At 55.8% G+C, this 23,069-nt stretch overlaps 1 protein-coding gene and 1 long non-coding RNA gene across 2 annotated transcripts; both read right to left on the reverse strand.

Annotated features, from left to right (window-relative positions):
• Positions 1–1,018: 1,018 nt before the first annotated feature.
• On the reverse strand, positions 1,019–5,318 carry LOC135421813 (basic salivary proline-rich protein 3-like). The gene is made up of 7 exons (XM_064670551.1): positions 4,883–5,318; positions 4,018–4,056; positions 3,396–3,474; positions 3,193–3,287; positions 2,316–2,721; positions 1,707–2,215; positions 1,019–1,285 (listed from the first exon to the last, which is right to left on the reverse strand). The coding sequence occupies exons 1-5, from the start codon at positions 5,316–5,318 to the stop codon at positions 2,636–2,638; spliced, it is 735 nt and encodes a 244-aa protein (XP_064526621.1). The 3' UTR covers positions 1,019–1,285; positions 1,707–2,215; positions 2,316–2,635.
• A 1,717-nt stretch (positions 5,319–7,035) lies between these two features.
• On the reverse strand, positions 7,036–8,287 carry LOC135421819 (uncharacterized). Its single transcript, XR_010434213.1, has 3 exons — positions 8,193–8,287; positions 7,985–8,108; positions 7,036–7,511 (listed from the first exon to the last, which is right to left on the reverse strand). It is a non-coding gene; the product is annotated as an uncharacterized LOC135421819 (long non-coding RNA).
• Between the last annotated feature and the right edge of the window lie 14,782 nt (positions 8,288–23,069).

A 23,069-nucleotide genomic window follows, 5' to 3' on the forward strand; every position in this document is an offset into this window, starting at 1 on the left:
TTCCGCGCCGGGGCTTGGAGGACTTCCGGTCCCTCTCTACTTCCGGTGACCGAGTTTACCCAAATTAGCGTCCCTCCTGGCTAATTTCTGCGCTTTCACCCCAAAAAATCTTCATGTTATTCCCCCCACACACACCCCGGGAGAGACGGGAGACCGCCAGTCCCGCCCTGCCGCCGGAACCGGCCCTTAACTCGAGCAGGGAGCGCTGCACCGGCACGAGAGCCACTGCGCATGCGTCGTCGGTCCCGCGCCTGCCTGCCCTTACTTACCACGTCATCGCCGGCGTCTTGCCAATGACTGCGCATGCGCCGGCGTCGCCACCTCGGCTCCGCCGCCCGACCGCCCGGCTTCGCTTTCTTACTGCGGCTCCCCCTCCACTTTTTCGGCTCCCTGGGGTTCCCTCACCCACATTTTGGGGTCCCCTTCTCACATTTTTGGGGTGATGACCCCGCAATTTACGGTTCGGGGGGGGGGGGAGGAGAGGAGAGGAAACGGGGTGCCCAAGAAGGGGTTTCTTTTTTTTTTTTTTTTTCTCTTTTATTTCATTTTCATTTTATTTCCTTTTTAGGTTTTTTGCCTTTTTTTTTTTTAATTTTCTTTTGTTTTTTATATTTCCTTTTTTATTTCGTTTATTTTTTATTCTCTTTATTTTTCATTTGCTCTCCCAGTGCTCCCCAGTAACACCCAGTGCTCCCCAACAACCCTCAGTAACACCCAGTGCTCCCCAGTGCACCCCAGTAACACCCAGTGCTCCCCAACAACCCCCAGTAACACCCAGTGCTCCCAAACAACCCCCAGTAACACCCAGTGCTCCCCAAAAATTGACCCAAAACCGACCCAAATCACCCCAAAAGCTGACCCAAAACTGACTCCAAAAGCTGACCCAAAACTGACCCAAATCACCCCAAACAATGACCCAAAACTGACCCCAAAAACTGACCCAAATCATCCAAAAAACTGACCCCAAACTTTGCATTTATTTGGCATCATTTCCTCTCAAAAACAACATCTTCAATTTAGCCATCATTTTAAAATCATCCCAGGAATCAAAAGGGACTGGAAAACACACAGAATTCATTCCTACACCCACCAAATCTTTAGGAATTGGAACCCGATTCCCTCATCTCCCTCCTGGTTTTTCTTGGCTGGAAAACCTGATGATCCCCGCTGGCTATTTTTAGGCTGCTTTTCTTCCACAGCTCCTTTCTCCCGGCTGAAACCTCCTGGCACATTCAGGGCTTATCTGGAGGGAAGCCCCTCTGAAGTATTTCCTCTCGTGGCAATTCTGTGGGATGAAGAAGTAAAAAAAGCACGTCAAGAGCTCCTTCTACCCCCTTCCTTCGCAAACACCCTCCCAGTTTGTCCTTGGCAGCTCCATCCCCCCGGCACCCGCACCCGACGCTTCGGCTCCGCTGGCAAAGGGACAGCAAGTGCACAAGCAAGTTCAGTGCTGGGCAGGGGCTCCCTGGGGAACGGCACTTCAGTGCTTTAGTCCGTGGCCTTTCCTGCTGCCCTCCCTCCTGGAGGCAGAGGATGACCCGGCCCTTGTTTCTCCCACGCTCGCAGACCCAGGTCCTGCTCCTTTGGCCCCACTTTTCTTAGCAGACCCGGCATCATTTTCCAGGGTCCCCAGGAAACTTCTGCACTTGACCCATTGCTAAGTGCAGAGCACAGAGCAAGGGAAGGACAAATTCCTTGGCACCCACCCCCTGGAATTTTCCTTCTCTGCAGCACGCTCCCGTTCCCACTGTCTCTGGAGGTGCCCGCACGAGCCCTCCTTCTCCCAGCACCTCAGAGAATGTCCTTTTCACCCAGGTCCCGCTTACCGTCGTCCAACAAAACACGCTGACAACATTTTTCAGGATGCCAGTGGAGAGATATTAGAGCACACTGCACAGGGAAGCTGAGCCTGCCCCTGGATCCCTGCAAGTGTTCCAGGCCAGGCTGGACGGGACTTGGAGCAACCAGGGATGAGAGGGGAAGGTGTCCCTGCCCACGGAAGACAGGGTGGCCTTTGAAGGTCCCCTTCAAACCAAATCGCTCTGGGATTCCCCTCCAAAATCACTACCCAAGAGACACAGCAAGCAAAGCAGAGGGACTGCACTCCCAGCTTTTCTTACCTGCAGGCACACAGCACGTTGGACATAAAAGCCACAGGGTTAGTCCTGCCAGAGGTGTCCGGCACATCCACGGCAACCGAAGGGAAAGAGGGAGCCTGGGAACACAGAGTAAAAGACACTTTAATTAGGACTACACCGAGCACTAGCCAGGTCATTCACACAGCTTCACTGTCCAGTCACACAAAAAACACTCACCGAGGCTTCAGGGAGGATGGTTCCTGACGCTGACCAGGTGAATACCTCCCTGGAAGCCCGCTCCGCTCATGCCAGGCACTAGGGCTCCCCCAGAAGGGCTTTGCCAAGCATCCAAAGGAAATTAAAATTACAGCCTAGGCAGGAAATTAAAATTACAGTCCGGCAGGACCGCTCCTGGCCAAGGCCACCGGTCCCTGCAAGTCAGACCACTCACCACCCGGGGCGAGGATTATCGGGGGCACACCTCCAGCTTTTATTCTCCAGAAACTCCAGTTCTTTCTGGTACCGCTTGCCAGAAAGTCTTCCCCTGCTGGAAGAGGTCACTTTAGTCTTTCGAGGGGCCAGACTGCCAAAGCCCGGCCAGTCCATTCCAACGAGGAAAGGTAGCTTGGTCTTGGACAGGATACTGGGGGGGGAGACACAAAATAAAAGTTTAATTTAAAACTTCCTGGAAGAGAAAGCAATTCAAACATAAGGCAGACAAGACTCGTGCAAAACTGAATAACACTGGACTTCAAAGGAGAATTATTTCCCTCTGCACCTCAGAGAACCCCAATTTTCACCCAGGTCCTGCTTGCCATCGTCCAACAAAACGTGCTGACAAAATTTTTCATGATGACAGTGGAGAGCTATTAAATGCACACTGCACAGGGAAGCTGAGGCTGCCCCTGGATCCCTGCAAGTGTTCCAGGCCAGGCTGGATGGGACTTGCAGCATCCAACCGGGGATGAGAGTGGAAGGTGTCCCTGCCCACGGAAGACAGGGTGGCCTTTGAAGGTCCCCTTCAAACCAAATCGCTCTGGGATTCCCCTCCAAAATCACTACCCAAGAGACACAGCAAGCAAAGCAGAGGGACTGCACTCCCAGCTTTTCTTACCTGCAGGCACACAGCACGTTGGACATAAAAGCCACAGGGTTAGTCCTGCCAGAGGTGTCCGGCACATCCACGGCAACCGAAGGGAAAGAGGGAGCCTGGGAACACAGAGTAAAAGACACTTTAATTAGGACTACACCGAGCACTGGCCAGGTCATGCACACAGACAGCTTCACCGTCCAGTCACACAAAAAACACTTACCTACCAGGGCCTCAGGTAGGATGGCTCCTGACGCTGACCAGGTGAACACCTCCGTTTGCCCCGGGGGGTCAAGAATAACATCCCTGGGAAGAAGTCACCCCCAACAACAAAAAGGGAAAATTAGTGAAGCACGGCGTCCTCTTCTGACTAGATTGCCACCAGCATTCCATAGCAAATGCCATGACTATTCTGTTACAGACGAGAAAACCCTGTTCTCCCAAACAAACAGCGAGGAGATTTATGGGCACGCCTGAAAATTTCCTGTGAGGAACTTTTTGTAACTAAGGAGCAGGTGCTATCTTGAGTTGAAGGCATCCATTTGACAGACACTTAGTACAGCAAACTCTTCAGCAGAGCAATTAATTGCTGCCTATTTGAACAGCAGGGGAGAGAAAATGACAGTCGAAGGGAAGACAAGAAAAGCAGAACTGCAATCAGCAGACTTTTCTTCCATCTCCCCGAGAAAGCCTAGTTTGTCTGTTCTAATAATTCTATGCCCTTTTCTACACGAAACTTAGACCAAGGCTGAAAAAACAACTAGAAAACACGGAGAGAAGCTTTTTAGAATTTCACGTGATTTTCCCAAACCGATCCCAGAAAAGCAGAACTCGGTAGAATGTACTCACCTCGAGGCCTTTGGTCTTTTTTTCCATAAGCTTCGTCACCTGATGGAAAAAGCAGAGCAGACTCGGTATTTAGGCTCACAACAGGAAAACTTCCCCTTCGTTTCCTAAAAGAAACTACATTAATTCGCACAGCTGCAGGCGCGTCTCCAGCTGTTAAAGCCTTTCAGCTTTTCAGAGGGTGAGAATGCCCTGCTAGGGAAGGCTGAAAAATGCTCGGAGCCTGCCCAGGTCAAAGAGCCCCTCGATTTTGTCCGTGTTCCAGTCCCTGGCTAAAGAAACGGCAGAAGAAGCGCAGCTGTTGCTTGCCTTTTCCCTCAGAGGTTTTGCCAGGCGCCGGGCCAGCCCGGGCACTCCGGGGGAAGGCCGGCAGCGCCCAAACCCCGCCGCTTTCCCGGGGGCGTCGCTTGCGAGAGCACCCCCGAGCGCCGGGCCCTGCCTCACAGTCGCCGCCTGGCGGACACGGCCGGGAGCGGCGTTGCAGCCGCGCGCGGCGCTGGAGCCGCGCGCCCCCCCCCCCCCACCCCTCGGCGAGACCCGCGGCGCCTTTCGCGAGTACGGGCCTTTCCTCCCTAAAACCTGCCCTTGCCTAGGAAAAGCTGAGCAGTTCACAGAGTTACTGTTTCCACCCCAGCTTCCCAAAGGATTTCTCTCTCCCGGCAGCGCAGACAGGGTCCCCGAGGCAGCGCAGACCCTCCCCGCGGGGGTTGTGGTGCGTGTGCAATGCCAGGGCACATCCGAACCCGGCCCTGCGGCGGCACGCAGGTGCAAGTTTCTCCGCAGAGGCGAGAAACTTGCCTGTCGCTTCCCCTGCCTGCAGTCGCCGATGGCCGCGGGAGAGGCAGAAGAGCGGCCGCGCCCAGCTTACCCCGGGGACGATCTCGGTCGGATCTGGCGCCGTGGGTCGCTTCCTGGGGGGGGGGGGGGGGGGGGGGGGGGGAAGGCGGCGGCGCAGCTCCGACAGCATCTCCAGGGCACGGCGGGAGCGGGAGCGGAGGGGAGCGGGGGGGGGGGGGGGAGCGGGGACGGGAGGGGAGCGGAGGGGAGCGGAGCGGAACGAGGCGGGCGGGCGGAGCGCCGCGCGCGCGGCGCCGAGGGGGGCTGCCGGCGCCGGTGCCTGCCGCCGCCCACGAACCTGCCGCCCGCGCCCGGCGCCGCCGAGCGCCCCGCCCCGTCCCCACAGCGGGAAGCGGCGCGGCGAGACGGCGCTGCGGGCGCGGGGCGGGGGTCCGGGTCGCGGTGGAGGTCAGACAACCGCCATCTTTAGTGTGGCCTCGGCTAAGTTCCGGTCCTGGCGGCGCCATCTAGAGTGTGGCGTCGGGGCGAACTTCCGGGCCGGGGCCGCCATCTTTAGTGTGGTCGTTCCGGTCCTGGCGGCGCCATCTTTACTGTGGGCTTGGCGGACTTCCTGGCAGGGGCCGCCATCTTTAGTGTGGTCGTTTCGGTCCTGGCGGCGCCATCTTTACTGTGGGCTTGGCGGACTTCCGCGCCGGGGCTTGGAGGACTTCCGGTCGCTCTCTACTTCCGGTGACCGAGTTTACCCAAATTAGCGTCCCTCCTGGCTAATTTCTGCGCTTTCACCCCAAAAAATCTTCATGTTATTCCCCCCCCACACACCCCGGGAGAGACGGGAGACCGCCAGTCCCGCCCTGCCGCCGGAACCGGCCCTTAACTCGAGCAGGGAGCGCTGCACCGGCACGAGAGCCACTGCGCATGCGCCGCCGGTCCCGCTCCTGCCTGCCCTTACTTACCACGTGATCGTCGGCGTCTTGCCAACGACTGCGCATGCGCCGGCGTCGCCACCTCGGCTCCCCCGCTACCCCGCCGCCCGACCGCCCGGCTTCGCTTTCTTACTGCGGCTCCCCCTCCACTTTTTCGGCTCCCTGGGGTTCCCTCACCCACATTTTGGGGTCCCCGTCTCACATTTTTGTTGACCCCGCAATTTACGGTTCGGGGCGGGGGGGGGAGGAGAGGAAACGGGGTGCCCAAGAAGGGGTTTCTTTTTTTTTTTTTTTCTCTCTTATTTCCTTTTCATTTTATTTCCTTTTTAGTTTTTTTGCCTTTTTTTTTTAATTTTCTTTTGGTTTTTATATTTCCTTTTTTATTTCGTTTATTTTTTATTCTCTTTATTTTTCATCTTCTCTCCCAGTGCTCCCCAGTAACACCCAGTGCTCCCCAACAACCCTCAGTAACACCCAGTGCTCCCCAGTGCACCCCAGTAACACCCAGTGCTCCCCAACAACGCCCAGTAACACCCAGTGCTCCCCAGTAAACACCCAGTGCTCCCCAACAACCCCCAGTAACACCCAGTGCTCCCCAAAAATTGACCCAAAACCGACCCCAATCACACCAAACAATGACCCAAAACTGACCCCAAAACCCCACCCCAATCATCCCAAAAGCTGACCCAAAACTGACCCCAATCATTTCAAAAGCTGACCCAAAACTGACCCAAATCACCCCAAACAATGACCCCAAACTGACCCCAAAAAGTGACCCAAATCATCCAAAAAACTGACCCAAAACTCTGCATTTATTTGGCATCATTTCCTCTCAAAAACAACATCTCCGATTTAGTTGATTGCTAAAGCCATCATTTTAAAATTATCTCAGGAATCAAAAGGGACTGGAAAACACACACAAATCATTCCTGCACCCACCAAATCTTTAGGAATTGGAACCCGATTCCCTCATCTCTCTCCTTGTTTTTCTTGGCTGGAAAACCTGATGATCCCTGCTGGCTATTTTTAGGCTGCTTTTCTTCCACAGCTCCTTTCCTCCCGGCTGAAACCTCCTGGCATATTCAGGGCTTATCAGGATATATTTGCTGCTTTCTGAACAGGAGCACACAAAACGCATTGAAGCCAAAGAAAAAATGACAAACCAGAAAAAAAAAAAAGAGCCAAAAGAAACGCTCTGCCTGCCTTGGTACACTCTCTGCTTGATCATTCCAAAGGAGATTCTCCACGGATCAGAAGCAATTACCAATCATTTTTCCTCTGTAACAGTTAATGAACAACTTGGGTTTCTGTTGAGGGGCTGGAGACGTCCAGTGAGGGTTCAGGGTCTGGTGGGTTGTTTATGGCAGATCCTGACCGGCCCAGGCCAAACCCAACCACCCCCATCGCTGCTCCATCCCACATGGAGAATATTGATACTGTATAGAAATACTCCCCTTCCCTGCTACTTCATCCTTCTTTACACATCCGTGGAGCAGGTTTTCTCCACCCTTTGTTCCCAGCAACAGCTCTGCAGCCCAAATCCCAGCTCCCACAGACACAAACTAAACACACCTAAGGCGATGGTTCCATCAGCACCTGGAATTCCAAGCTCCCCGTTCCCTGGAATGCTCATCCCAACACTCACAGCAATCTCACCTCAGCCCACAGGCTCTCTGTCCTCAGAGGCAAACACAGCCTGCTCTGGCACTGCGTTTCCTCTCACTCCTGGTCTCCTGCAAACCCCCAGGGAAATCCAATCCCTCAGACCCTGCACCCCTGGACACGAGGGGAACTAGAGTTTGACCCGGATCCCAGCACCCTGGACAAGTGTGTTCCCAGGAGCACAGGCCTGTGGCTCCATCCAGCCCATCCATCCCTCCTTTTCCCCCAGGGAGTCCCAGACCCTCCCCCAGCTCCACTGCATCTGTCCCCCGGCCCAGCCCAGCTCCAGGCTCTCCCCCAGCGCTGTGTCAGCTCCAGCCCTGGCAGAGCTGCAAACACCCCCCAGCTTGGCCCCCCGGGCTCCTGAACCCCCAAGCCAAGGCTCAGGCTCACCAACAGGGACCAACCTGCCCCACTCAGCACAGCCCAACCCCACAGCTCAGGGATCCCACACTCACCTGGCCCTTTGCCCCTTCCTCTCCACCCTTCCCAGCACGGCAAGGACCAGCCTGCAGTGGAAACAGAGCCAGTGCCCAGGGAGCAAATGCCAACAGCCAGGAGGAGAGAAACGTGTCCCTCTGACTTACCCCACCCCACGGGCAGCACCAGGTGCCCCCAGCGCCGGTCGGTGGGGCTGGAGCCTTTTGCTTTGGCTGCTCACACCCCAACACATTTGGCATTGCTGGACCCAAGTCAACGATTTTCCCTGTCCTGAAAGAGAGAAGAACAAGAAAATTAAGTGCACTGGGGAAGTCAAAGGCTCTTGGTTTTCACCCTTCTCTTCTGATTACTCACTACAGGCGTTTCTTCCCTAAAACTTGCTCTTACCCCCCCCCCCGGCCGGTCCCCGCCCCTGCCCTGCCCGGCGGCCCCGAGCGCTCCAGGCCCGGCCCGGCCAACGCCTCGCTCTGCGCAGGCGCCGCTTCCCAGCCCGCCCCGACCGCCGGGCGCTGCGTCGCAGTCGCCGCCTGGCGGACACGGCCGGGAACGGCACTGCAGCCGCGCACCCCCCTTGCGAGACCCGCGGCGCCTTTCGCGAGGACGGGCCTTTCTTCCCTAAAACCGGCCCTTCCCTAAGAAAAGCCGGGCAATTCACAGAGTTGCTGTTTTTATCCCGGCTTCCCAAAGGACTTCTCTCTCCCGGCGGCAGCAGCAGCAGCAACGCTCCCCGGGAAGCCCCGACCGAGGTTGGGAATTGACGCACAACAAGCCAAGAGCATTAACTCGGCCCCAAAACACTCCACAAGAAACCAATTTACAGTCCCCTTTGCCTCCTCCCCCTCGCGCAGGCCCAGGCTTTGGGATTCCAAGGCAAAGCCCGAGAGGCCCAGAGAGCAGCAGCCCCTCAACCCCAGCACGGCCTCCCCCGGGCTCCCCCGGCCGGGAAGTGGCCTAGCCAGCCCCTGCTGTGCAGCACAGCAGGCGGGGGGATGACTTTTGGGACCCCTCCCTGGCCGCTGCAGAGCAATGCAGGCATCGGGGCCAAGTCCTGCCCGGCCCCGGGCACTGCAGACAGTTCAGCCCCAGCAGCAGCAGCGGGCTGTTCTGCCTCTTGCTCCTCTCTCATTGGGAACCGAATGGTGAGGAACAAGCCCCGAGCACAATCAGCACCGAGCAGCAAGGCCTGGGCTTGCCAGAGGCTTGGGCCTTCCTAGTCCTGGCTCTGGGCTTCCTTTGCTTTCTTCTGCTGCAATTCTCCTGCCCCAGGAAGTGTTAAAAGACAGACTGCTCGGTGAGCCATGCCCTGAAACAGCAATCAGTTCCAAGGCCAGAAAATCTCATGGTCACACTTAGAAACCCTGCCGTGAGGCCCCCAGAGAAGCCAAGGGGAGCTGGGATTCCCTGGAGTCCCAGGGAACCGAGGGGAAGGTGGGAAAGGGGCAGAGAGCAAACCCCCCCAGCTGCTTCTCCCTGCAGCCCCCAGTGCAGGTGCAGCGAACACATGCCGGTGTAGAGTTTTTAGGAGAGCTTTAAAATAAACTAAAAAACAATCAGTTCAACGAAAAATGCTTCTGCAGTCCGCGCTGTCTAACAACTCAAATTGCTCACCAAGAAAATTACCTAATTTAGAACAACTGAATTGTAGAACCTCAGAGCAGCTGAGGGATTTCATGCCCCCTGTGCCTCTTGCATCATGGAAAAGGACTGGGATGCACTGGGAAAGACTGGGGGCACTGGGGAGGGATGGGACTGGGGACAGGACTGGGGACACTGGAGAGGGACTGGGGGATTTGGGCTGGGAGTGGGGACACTGGGGTGGGAGTGAGATTTTCGGGGGGGGGGACTGGGAGCAGTGGGATGGGACTGGGGGTCATTGGGGAGGGACTGGGGACCGTGGGACTGGGGGCACTGCGATAGGAGTGAGATGCACTGGGGAGGGACTGGGCTGGGACTGAGGGCACTGGAGAGGCCCTGGGGGCACTTGGGGGAACTGGGCTGGGACTGGGATTCTCTGGGGAGGGACTGAAGGCCCTGGGATAGGACTGAGAGGCACTGGGGAGTCACTAGGACACACTGGGGCACTACTGGGATGGGACTGAGGTCAGTGGGGAGGGAACTGGGATAGGACTGAGCCAGTAGGGAAGGAGAGGGGTGCACTGTGGAGGGACTGTAATACAGCAGGGAAGCACTGGGATAGACTGGGATCACTGGTGAGGGAATTGGGATGGGACTGGGGGCAGTGGGAAAGGACTGGGATGGGACTGGGCAAACTGGGGAAGGACTGGGTTGCACTGCAGGAAGATACTTGGGAAGGAATGGGTGCGCTGGCTTGCACTGAGAGAAGTGGGAAGGGACTGGGATGAGAGTGGGGGCACTGGGGTGGGACTGGGAGCACTGGTGGCACTGGGCTAGGACTGGGGGAACTGGGGAGGGAGCAGGGAGGGACTGCGAAGTGACTGGGATGGGAATGGGATGCAAAGGGAAAAGGAGCACAACGCACTGGTGTAGCAGTATGTTTGGATACATGTCCGGAATAAAGACAAGTGCCAAAAAATACTCAAGCACACAAAATATCTTTTATTACAGTGAGAATAATAATAATAGTAATAAACTTAGCAAGAGGAATTAAAAACTAAAAAGGATACAAACTAACTACCTTATCGGGTGGCATTAAGACAAATACTACGAACAGCATTTAATACAGTATTAACTAGTGAAAAGGGATACCAAAAAAAAAAAGGATCTTAACACAATATTATGGATAACACGATATTGGTTAGTCAAAGGGGAAACTAAAGGAAAAATACTATAAACATAAAAGGGGAATTAAAGGAACACTAAAAGGATAGTAAAAAGTTTGTTCTCTCAGTTGCTTCCTATCAAAAACTGTGCTTACCCACACAGACAGGCCAGGGCTGTCAGGATCTGCAGCAGCTAGTCGGTACCAGGGATGGACTGGGATGGGACTGGGGTGCAGTGGGAGCAATTGGGAAGGAGTGGAGGCACTGGGGAAGGAACAGGGAGGGGACTGGCTGCACTGGAATGGGGTTTGGGGCACTTGGGAGAAACTGGGAGGGACTCAGGAGGGACTGGGGACAGTGGGAAGGGACTGGAAAGGTGAAATTGAAACAGACCCACCTGAGTCATGCTCTAAGAAGTCCTGCTACAGCTCCTGAGTCCGAACAACAGCCAAGGGGCCTCAGCCCAAGCCCTGGCCCCTCCTCCCCCTCATTGTTCACACCTGAGCCTTCCCCATAGAACAGCTGACTCTACCAAGTACTCCCACTTCCCTCCAATGGCTTGCAATAGAATTACTAGACTTCCCAGAGTGCACAAAAATACAATCCCAATCCCACAGTAATTTCTACTCAAAACCAACAGTCCCTGACCAAAGTATCCAGTCCCTATTCTAGCCCCCAGCTCTACCTCAGCCCCTCAGTGATTTCAGCTCGAGACCCACAAGCTTTATTGCACTGCCAGCTCTGCTCTCTCAGCAGTAGCTCTGCATCTTGCCAGCGCCGCCACGGGAAGCTGCTCCAGGTTCTCGCTGCAGGATCTTCAGCTTGGCTCCAGCTCTGCCACTTTCCAGCTCCACCCTCACACTCCCAGTCCCAGTCCCCCAGGTGCTCCTCCAGCCCCACAAACCCGATCCCAATTCCAAAATCACAAGTCCACCCCTATACTTATTTAAACTCTACCCACCCAATCCACGTTCCCGCCCATTAATCCCTATTCCACAGCCACTCAGGGATTTCAGCAACGATGCCACAGGCCCTATCTGAGCTCCAGACACCCTCCCAGCTCCACAGATGCAATCCTACCACTATGCTGATTTCAGCCCCAGCCTCTCAGTCCACATTCCCAATTATAATCCCAATTCCACAGACACACAGCCATTGCAGCAACGGTGCCACAGGCCCTATCTCCACCCCACACTGATTCCTGCCCCAAGTGTTACTGTCCCAAGCCCAAACCCTGTCCCTACCCCAGCCCCTCAGTGATTTCAGCTCGAGACCCACAAGCTTTATTGCACTGCCAGCTCTGCTCTCTCAGCAGTAGCTCTGCATCTTGCCAGCGCCGCCTCGGGAAGCTGCTCCAGGTTCTCGCTGCAGGATCTTCAGCTTGGCTCCAGCTCTGCCACTTTCCAGCTCCACCCTCACACTCCCAGTCCCCCAGGTGCTCCTCCAGCCCCAAAATTCCTATGACAATTCCAAAGACACAAGCCCAGCCCTAGACTGATTTCACCTCTATCCGCCCAGTCCACATTCCCAATTTACAATCCCATTTCCAGCTGCATAGACATTTCAGCGACGGTGCCACAGGCCCTATCTCCACCCCACACTGATTCCTGCCCCAAGTGTTACTGTCCCAAGCCCAAACCCTGTCCCTACCCTAGCCCCTCAGTGATTTCAGCTCAAGACCCACAAGCTTTATTGCACTGCCAGCTCTGCTCTCTCAGCAGTAGCTCTGCATCTTGCCAGCGCCGCCTCGGGAAGCTGCTCCAGGTTCTCGCTGCAGGATCTTCAGCTTGGCTCCAGCTCTGCCACTTTCCAGCTCCACCCTCACACTCCCAGTCCCAGGTGCTCCTCCAGCCCCAAAATTCCTATGACAATTCCAAAGACACAAGCCCAGCCCTAGACTGATTTCACCTCTATCCGCCCAGTCCACATTCCCAATTATAATCCCAATTCCACAGACACACAGCCATTGCAGCGACGGTGCCACAGGCCCTATCTCCACCCCACACTGATTCCTGCCCCAAGTGTTACTGTCCCAAGCCCAAACCCTGTCCCTACCCCAGCCCCTCAGTGAATTCAGCTCGAGACCCACAAGCTTTATTGCACTGCCAGCTCTGCTCTCTCAGCAGTAGCTCTGCATCTTGCCAGCGCCGCCACGGGAAGCTGCTCCAGGTTCTCGCTGCAGGATCTTCAGCTTGGCTCCAGCTCTGCCACTTTCCAGCTCCACCCTCCCACTCCCAGTCCCAGTCCCCCAGGTGCTCCTCCAGCCCCACAAACCCGATCCCAATTCCCAAATCACAAGTCCACCCCTATACTTATTTAAACTCTACCCACCCAATCCACGTTCCCGCCCATTAATCCCTATTCCACAGCCACTCAGGGATTTCAGCAACGCTGCCACAGGCCCTATCTGAGCTCCAGACACCCTCCAAGCTCCACAGATGCAATCCTACCACTATGCTGATTTCAGCCCCAGCCTCTCAGTCCACATTCCCAATTATAATCTCAATTCCACAGACACACAGCCATTGCAGCGACGGTGCCACAGGCCCTATCTCCGCCCCACACTGATTCCTGACCCAAGTGTTACTGTCCCAAGCCCAAACCCTGTCCCTACCCCAGTCCCTCAGTGATTTCAGCTCGAGACCCACAAGCTTTATTGCACTGCCAGCTCTGCTCTCTCAGCAGTAGCTCTGCATCTTGCCAGCGCCGCCTCGGGAAGCTGCTCCAGGTTCTCACTGCAGGATCTTCAGCTTGGCTCCAGCTCTGCCACTTTCCAGCTCCACCCTCCCAGTCCCGGTCCCCCAGGTGCTCCTCCAGCCCCACAAACCCGATCCCAATTCCAAAATCACAAGCCCAGCCCTAGACTGATTTCAGCTCTATCCGCCCAGTCCACATTCCCAATTTACAATCCCATTTCCAGCTGCATAGACATTTCAGCGACGGTGCCACAGGCCCTATATCCACCCCACACTGATTCCTGCCCCAAGTGTTACTGTCCCAAGCCCAAACCCTGTCCCTACCCCAGCCCCTCAGTGATTTCAGCTCGAGACCCACAAGCTTTATTGCACTGCCAGCTCTGCTCTCTCAGCAGTAGCTCTGCATCTTGCCAGCGCCGCCTCGGGAAGCTGCTCCAGGTTCTCGCTGCAGGATCTTCAGCTTGGCTCCAGCTCTGCCACTTTCCAGCTCCACCCTCACACTCCCAGTCCCCCAGGTGCTCCTCCAGCCCCAAAATTCCTATGACAATTCCAAAGACACAAGCCCAGCCCTAGACTGATTTCACCTCTATCCGCCCAGTCCACATTCCCAATTTACAATCCCATTTCCAGCTGCATAGATATTTCAGCAACGGTGCCACAGGCCCTATCTCCACCCCACACTGATTCCTGACCCAAGTGTTACTGTCCCAAGCCCAAACCCTGTCCCTACCCCAGCCCCTCAGTGATTTCAGCTCGAGACCCACAAGCTTTATTGCACTGCCAGCTCTGCTCTCTCAGCAGTAGCTCTGCATCTTGCCAGCGCCGCCACGGGAAGCTGCTCCAGGTTCTCACTGCAGGATCTTCAGCTTGGTTCCAGCTCTGCCACTTTCCAGCTCCACCCTCCCACTCCCAGTCCCAGTCCCCCAGGTGCTCCTCCAGCCCCACAAACCCGATCCCAATTCCAAAATCACAAGTCCACCCCTATACTTATTTCAGCTCTACCCACCCAGTCCACGTTCCCGCCCATTAATCCCTATTCCACAGCCACTCAGGGATTTCAGCAACGCTGCCACAGGCCCTATCTGAGCTCCAGACACCCTCCCAGCTCCACAGATGCAATCCTACCACTATGCTGATTTCAGCCCCAGCCTCTCAGTCCACATTCCCAATTATAATCCCAATTCCACAGACACACAGCCATTGCAGCGACGGTGCTACAGGCCCTATCTCCGCCCCACACTGATTCCTGACCCAAGTGTTACTGTCCCAAGCCCAAACCCTGTCCCTACCCCAGTCCCTCAGTGATTTCAGCTCGAGACCCACAAGCTTTATTGCACTGCCAGCTCTGCTCTCTCAGCAGTAGCTCTGCATCTTGCCAGCGCCGCCTCGGGAAGCTGCTCCAGGTTCTCGCTGCAGGATCTTCAGCTTGGCTCCAGCTCTGCCACTTTCCAGCTCCACCCTCACACTCCCAGTCCCAGTCCCCCAGGTGCTCCTCCAGCCCCAAAATTCCTATCCCAATTCCAAAATCACAAGCCCTGCCCTAGACTGATTTCAGCTCTATCCGCCCAGTCCACATTCCCAATTTACAATCCCATTTCCAGCTGCATAGACATTTCAGCAACGGTGCCACAGGCCCTATATCCACCCCACACTGATTCCTGCCCCAAGTGTTACTGTCCCAAGCCCAAACCCTGTCCCTACCCCAGTCCCTCAGTGATTTCAGCTCGAGACCCACAAGCTTTATTGCACTGCCAGCTCTGCTCTCTCAGCAGTAGCTCTGCATCTTGCCAGCGCCGCCTTGGGAAGCTGCTCCAGGTTCTCGCTGCAGGATCTTCAGCTTGGCTCCAGCTCTGCCACTTTCCAGCTCCACCCTCCCACTCCCAGTCCCAGTCCCAGGTGCTCCTCCAGCCCCAAAATTCCTATGACAATTCCAAAGACACAAGCCCAGCCCTAGACTGATTTCACCTCTATCCGCCCAATCCACATTCCCAATTATAATCCCAATTCCACAGACACACAGCCATTGCAGCGACGGTGCCACAGGCCCTATCTCCACCCCACACTGATTCCTGCCCCAAGTGTTACTGTCCCAAGCCCAAACCCTGTCCCTACCCCAGCCCCTCAGTGATTTCAGCTCGAGACCCACAAGCTTTATTGCACTGCCAGCTCTGCTCTCTCAGCAGTAGCTCTGCATCTTGCCAGCGCCGCCACGGGAAGCTGCTCCAGGTTCTCGCTGCAGGATCTTCAGCTTGGCTCCAGCTCTGCCACTTTCCAGCTCCACCCTCACACTCCCAGTCCCAGTCCCAGGTGCTCCTCCAGCCCCAAAATTCCTACGACAATTCCAAAGACACAAGCCCAGCCCTAGACTGATTTCACCTCTATCCGCCCAGTCCACATTCCCAATTATAATCCCAATTCCACAGACACACAGCCATTGCAGCGACGGTGCCACAGGCCCTATCTCCACCCCACACTGATTCCTGCCCCAAGTGTTACTGTCCCAAGCCCAAACCCTGTCCCTACCCCAGCCCCTCAGTGATTTCAGCTCGAGACCCACAAGCTTTATTGCACTGCCAGCTCTGCTCTCTCAGCAGTAGCTCTGCATCTTGCCAGCGCCGCCACGGGAAGCTGCTCCAGGTTCTCGCTGCAGGATCTTCAGCTTGGCTCCAGCTCTGCCACTTTCCAGCTCCACTCTCCCACTCCCAGTCCCAGTCCCCCAGGTGCTCCTCCAGCCCCACAAACCCGATCCCAATTCCAAAATCACAAGTCCACCCCTATACTTATTTAAACTCTACCCACCCAATCCACGTTCCCGCCCATTAATCCCTATTCCACAGCCACTCAGGGATTTCAGCAACGATGCCACAGGCCCTATCTGAGCTCCAGACACCCTCCCAGCTCCACAGATGCAATCCTACCACTATGCTGATTTCAGCCCCAGCCTCTCAGTCCACATTCCCAATTATAATCCCAATTCCACAGACACACAGCCATTGCAGCGACGGTGCCACAGGCCCTATCTTCACCCCACACTGATTCCTGCCCCACGTGTTACTGTCCCAAGCCCAAACCCTGTCCCTACCCCAGCCCCTCAGTGATTTCAGCTCGAGACCCACAAGCTTTATTGCACTGCCAGCTCTGCTCTCTCAGCAGTAGCTCTGCATCTTGCCAGCGCCGCCTCGGGAAGCTGCTCCAGGTTCTCGCTGCAGGATCTTCAGCTTGGCTCCAGCTCTGCCACTTTCCAGCTCCACCCTCACACTCCCAGTCCCAGTCCCCCAGGTGCTCCTCCAGCCCCACAAACCCGATCCCAATTCCAAAATCACAAGCCCAGCCCTAGACTGATTTCAGCTCTATCCGCCCAGTCCACATTCCCAATTTACAATCCCATTTCCAGCTGCATAGACATTTCAGCAACGGTGCCACAGGCCCTATCTCCATCCCACACTGATTCCTGACCCAAGTGTTACTGTCCCAAGCCCAAACCCTGTCCCTACCCCAGTCCCTCAGTGATTTCAGCTCGAGACCCACAAGCTTCATTGCACTGCCAGCTCTGCTCTCTCAGCAGTAGCTCTGCATCTTGCCAGCGCCGCCTCGGGAAGCTGCTCCAGGTTCTCACTGCAGGATCTTCAGCTTGGCTCCAGCTCTGCCACTTTCCAGCTCCACCCTCCCAGTCCCGGTCCCCCAGGTGCTCCTCCAGCCCCACAAACCCGATCCCAATTCCAAAATCACAAGCCCAGCCCTAGACTGATTTCAGCTCTATCCGCCCAGTCCACATTCCCAATTTACAATCCCATTTCCAGCTGCATAGACATTTCAGCGACGGTGCCACAGGCCCTATATCCACCCCACACTGATTCCTGACCCAAGTGTTACTGTCCCAAGCCCAAACCCTGTCCCTACCCCAGCCCCTCAGTGATTTCAGCTCGAGACCCACAAGCTTTATTGCACTGCCAGCTCTGCTCTCTCAGCAGTAGCTCTGCATCTTGCCAGCGCCGCCTCGGGAAGCTGCTCCAGGTTCTCGCTGCAGGATCTTCAGCTTGGCTCCAGCTCTGCCACTTTCCAGCTCCACCCTCACACTCCCAGTCCCCCAGGTGCTCCTCCAGCCCCAAAATTCCTATGACAATTCCAAAGACACAAGCCCAGCCCTAGACTGATTTCACCTCTATCCGCCCAGTCCACATTCCCAATTTACAATCCCATTTCCAGCTGCATAGATATTTCAGCAACGGTGCCACAGGCCCTATCTCCACCCCACACTGATTCCTGACCCAAGTGTTACTGTCCCAAGCCCAAACCCTGTCCCTACCCCAGCCCCTCAGTGATTTCAGCTCGAGACCCACAAGCTTTATTGCACTGCCAGCTCTGCTCTCTCAGCAGTAGCTCTGCATCTTGCCAGCGCCGCCACGGGAAGCTGCTCCAGGTTCTCACTGCAGGATCTTCAGCTTGGTTCCAGCTCTGCCACTTTCCAGCTCCACCCTCCCACTCCCAGTCCCAGTCCCCCAGGTGCTCCTCCAGCCCCACAAACCCGATCCCAATTCCAAAATCACAAGTCCACCCCTATACTTATTTCAGCTCTACCCACCCAGTCCACGTTCCCGCCCATTAATCCCTATTCCACAGCCACTCAGGGATTTCAGCAACGCTGCCACAGGCCCTATCTGAGCTCCAGACACCCTCCCAGCTCCACAGATGCAATCCTACCACTATGCTGATTTCAGCCCCAGCCTCTCAGTCCACATTCCCAATTATAATCCCAATTCCACAGACACACAGCCATTGCAGCGACGGTGCTACAGGCCCTATCTCCGCCCCACACTGATTCCTGACCCAAGTGTTACTGTCCCAAGCCCAAACCCTGTCCCTACCCCAGCCCCTCAGTGATTTCAGCTCGAGACCCACAAGCTTTATTGCACTGCCAGCTCTGCTCTCTCAGCAGTAGCTCTGCATCTTGCCAGCGCCGCCTCGGGAAGCTGCTCCAGGTTCTCGCTGCAAGATCTTCAGCTTGGCTCCAGCTCTGCCACTTTCCAGCTCCACCCTCACACTCCCAGTCCCAGTCCCCCAGGTGCTCCTCCAGCCCCAAAATTCCTACCCCAATTCCAAAATCACAAGCCCTGCCCTAGACTGATTTCAGCTCTATCCGCCCAGTCCACATTCCCAATTTACAATCCCATTTCCAGCTGCATAGACATTTCAGCAACGGTGCCACAGGCCCTATATCCACCCCACACTGATTCCTGCCCCAAGTGTTACTGTCCCAAGCCCAAACCCTGTCCCTACCCCAGTCCCTCAGTGATTTCAGCTCGAGACCCACAAGCTTTATTGCACTGCCAGCTCTGCTCTCTCAGCAGTAGCTCTGCATCTTGCCAGCGCCGCCTCGGGAAGCTGCTCCAGGTTCTCGCTGCAGGATCTTCAGCTTGGCTCCAGCTCTGCCACTTTCCAGCTCCACCCTCCCACTCCCAGTCCCAGTCCCAGGTGCTCCTCCAGCCCCAAAATTCCTATGACAATTCCAAAGACACAAGCCCAGCCCTAGACTGATTTCACCTCTATCCGCCCAGTCCACATTCCCAATTATAATCCCAATTCCACAGACACACAGCCACTGCAGCGACGGTGCCACAGGCCCTATCTCCACCCCACACTGATTCCTGCCCCAAGTGTTACTGTCCCAAGCCCAAACCCTGTCCCTACCCCAGCCCCTCAGTGATTTCAGCTCGAGACCCACAAGCTTTATTGCACTGCCAGCTCTGCTCTCTCAGCAGTAGCTCTGCATCTTGCCAGCGCCGCCTCGGGAAGCTGCTCCAGGTTCTCACTGCAGGATCTTCAGCTTGGCTCCAGCTCTGCCACTTTCCAGCTCCACCCTCACACTCCCAGTCCCCCAGGTGCTCCTCCAGCCCCAAAATTCCTATGACAATTCCAAAGACACAAGCCCAGCCCTAGACTGATTTCACCTCTATCCGCCCAGTCCACATTCCCAATTTACAATCCCATTTCCAGCTGCATAGATATTTCAGCAACGGTGCCACAGGCCCTATCTCCACCCCACACTGATTCCTGACCCAAGTGTTACTGTCCCAAGCCCAAACCCTGTCCCTACCCAAGTCCCTCAGTGATTTCAGCTCGAGACCCACAAGCTTTATTGCACTGCCAGCTCTGCTCTCTCAGCAGTAGCTCTGCATCTTGCCAGCGCCGCCTCGGGAAGCTGCTCCAGGTTCTCGCTGCAGGATCTTCAGCTTGGCTCCAGCTCTGCCACTTTCCAGCTCCACCCTCACACTCCCAGTCCCAGTCCCCCAGGTGCTCCTCCAGCCCCAAAATTCCTATCCCAATTCCAAAATCACAAGCCCTGCCCTAGACTGATTTCAGCTCTATCCGCCCAGTCCACATTCCCAATTTACAATCCCATTTCCAGCTGCATAGACATTTCAGCGACGGTGCCACAGGCCCTATCTCCACCCCACACTGATTCCTGCCCCAAGTGTTACTGTCCCAAGCCCAAACCCTGTCCCTACCCTAGCCCCTCAGTGATTTCAGCTCAAGACCCACAAGCTTTATTGCACTGCCAGCTCTGCTCTCTCAGCAGTAGCTCTGCATCTTGCCAGCGCCGCCTCGGGAAGCTGCTCCAGGTTCTCGCTGCAGGATCTTCAGCTTGGCTCCAGCTCTGCCACTTTCCAGCTCCACCCTCACACTCCCAGTCCCAGGTGCTCCTCCAGCCCCAAAATTCCTATGACAATTCCAAAGACACAAGCCCAGCCCTAGACTGATTTCACCTCTATCCGCCCAGTCCACATTCCCAATTATAATCCCAATTCCACAGACACACAGCCATTGCAGCGACGGTGCCACAGGCCCTATCTCCACCCCACACTGATTCCTGCCCCAAGTGTTACTGTCCCAAGCCCAAACCCTGTCCCTACCCCAGCCCCTCAGTGAATTCAGCTCGAGACCCACAAGCTTTATTGCACTGCCAGCTCTGCTCTCTCAGCAGTAGCTCTGCATCTTGCCAGCGCCGCCACGGGAAGCTGCTCCAGGTTCTCGCTGCAGGATCTTCAGCTTGGCTCCAGCTCTGCCACTTTCCAGCTCCACCCTCCCACTCCCAGTCCCAGTCCCCCAGGTGCTCCTCCAGCCCCACAAACCCGATCCCAATTCCAAAATCACAAGTCCACCCCTATACTTATTTAAACTCTACCCACCCAATCCACGTTCCCGCCCATTAATCCCTATTCCACAGCCACTCAGGGATTTCAGCAACGCTGCCACAGGCCCTATCTGAGCTCCAGACACCCTCCAAGCTCCACAGATGCAATCCTACCACTATGCTGATTTCAGCCCCAGCCTCTCAGTCCACATTCCCAATTATAATCTCAATTCCACAGACACACAGCCATTGCAGCGACGGTGCCACAGGCCCTATCTCCGCCCCACACTGATTCCTGACCCAAGTGTTACTGTCCCAAGCCCAAACCCTGTCCCTACCCCAGTCCCTCAGTGATTTCAGCTCGAGACCCACAAGCTTTATTGCACTGCCAGCTCTGCTCTCTCAGCAGTAGCTCTGCATCTTGCCAGCGCCGCCTCGGGAAGCTGCTCCAGGTTCTCACTGCAGGATCTTCAGCTTGGCTCCAGCTCTGCCACTTTCCAGCTCCACCCTCCCAGTCCCGGTCCCCCAGGTGCTCCTCCAGCCCCACAAACCCGATCCCAATTCCAAAATCACAAGCCCAGCCCTAGACTGATTTCAACTCTATCCGCCCAGTCCACATTCCCAATTTACAATCCCATTTCCAGCTGCATAGACATTTCAGCGACGGTGCCACAGGCCCTATATCCACCCCACACTGATTCCTGCCCCAAGTGTTACTGTCCCAAGCCCAAACCCTGTCCCTACCCCAGCCCCTCAGTGATTTCAGCTCGAGACCCACAAGCTTTATTGCACTGCCAGCTCTGCTCTCTCAGCAGTAGCTCTGCATCTTGCCAGCGCCGCCTCGGGAAGCTGCTCCAGGTTCTCGCTGCAGGATCTTCAGCTTGGCTCCAGCTCTGCCACTTTCCAGCTCCACCCTCACACTCCCAGTCCCCCAGGTGCTCCTCCAGCCCCAAAATTCCTATGACAATTCCAAAGACACAAGCCCAGCCCTAGACTGATTTCACCTCTATCCGCCCAGTCCACATTCCCAATTTACAATCCCATTTCCAGCTGCATAGATATTTCAGCAACGGTGCCACAGGCCCTATCTCCACCCCACACTGATTCCTGACCCAAGTGTTACTGTCCCAAGCCCAAACCCTGTCCCTACCCCAGCCCCTCAGTGATTTCAGCTCGAGACCCACAAGCTTTATTGCACTGCCAGCTCTGCTCTCTCAGCAGTAGCTCTGCATCTTGCCAGCGCCGCCTCGGGAAGCTGCTCCAGGTTCTCGCTGCAGGATCTTCAGCTTGGCTCCAGCTCTGCCACTTTCCAGCTCCACCCTCACACTCCCAGTCCCAGTCCCCCAGGTGCTCCTCCAGCCCCAAAATTCCTATCCCAATTCCAAAATCACAAGCCCTGCCCTAGACTGATTTCAGCTCTATCCGCCCAGTCCACATTCCCAATTTACAATCCCATTTCCAGCTGCATAGACATTTCAGCGACGGTGCCACAGGCCCTATCTCCACCCCACACTGATTCCTGCCCCAAGTGTTACTGTCCCAAGCCCAAACCCTGTCCCTACCCTAGCCCCTCAGTGATTTCAGCTCAAGACCCACAAGCTTTATTGCACTGCCAGCTCTGCTCTCTCAGCAGTAGCTCTGCATCTTGCCAGCGCCGCCTCGGGAAGCTGCTCCAGGTTCTCGCTGCAGGATCTTCAGCTTGGCTCCAGCTCTGCCACTTTCCAGCTCCACCCTCACACTCCCAGTCCCAGTCCCAGGTGCTCCTCCAGCCCCAAAATTCCTATGACAATTCCAAAGACACAAGCCCAGCCCTAGACTGATTTCACCTCTATCCGCCCAGTCCACATTCCCAATTATAATCCCAATTCCACAGACACACAGCCATTGCAGCGACGGTGCCACAGGCCCTATCTCCACCCCACACTGATTCCTGCCCCAAGTGTTACTGTCCCAAGCCCAAACCCTGTCCCTACCCCAGCCCCTCAGTGAATTCAGCTCGAGACCCACAAGCTTTATTGCACTGCCAGCTCTGCTCTCTCAGCAGTAGCTCTGCATCTTGCCAGCGCCGCCACGGGAAGCTGCTCCAGGTTCTCGCTGCAGGATCTTCAGCTTGGCTCCAGCTCTGCCACTTTCCAGCTCCACCCTCCCACTCCCAGTCCCAGTCCCCCAGGTGCTCCTCCAGCCCCACAAACCCGATCCCAATTCCAAAATCACAAGTCCACCCCTATACTTATTTAAACTCTACCCACCCAATCCACGTTCCCGCCCATTAATCCCTATTCCACAGCCACTCAGGGATTTCAGCAACGCTGCCACAGGCCCTATCTGAGCTCCAGACACCCTCCAAGCTCCACAGATGCAATCCTACCACTATGCTGATTTCAGCCCCAGCCTCTCAGTCCACATTCCCAATTATAATCTCAATTCCACAGACACACAGCCATTGCAGCGACGGTGCCACAGGCCCTATCTCCGCCCCACACTGATTCCTGACCCAAGTGTTACTGTCCCAAGCCCAAACCCTGTCCCTACCCCAGTCCCTCAGTGATTTCAGCTCGAGACCCACAAGCTTTATTGCACTGCCAGCTCTGCTCTCTCAGCAGTAGCTCTGCATCTTGCCAGCGCCGCCTCGGGAAGCTGCTCCAGGTTCTCACTGCAGGAT

The sequence above is a fragment of the Pseudopipra pipra genome, chromosome 14 (genome assembly GCF_036250125.1).
Source record: "Pseudopipra pipra isolate bDixPip1 chromosome 14, bDixPip1.hap1, whole genome shotgun sequence".
NCBI lineage: Eukaryota > Metazoa > Chordata > Aves > Passeriformes > Pipridae > Pseudopipra > Pseudopipra pipra.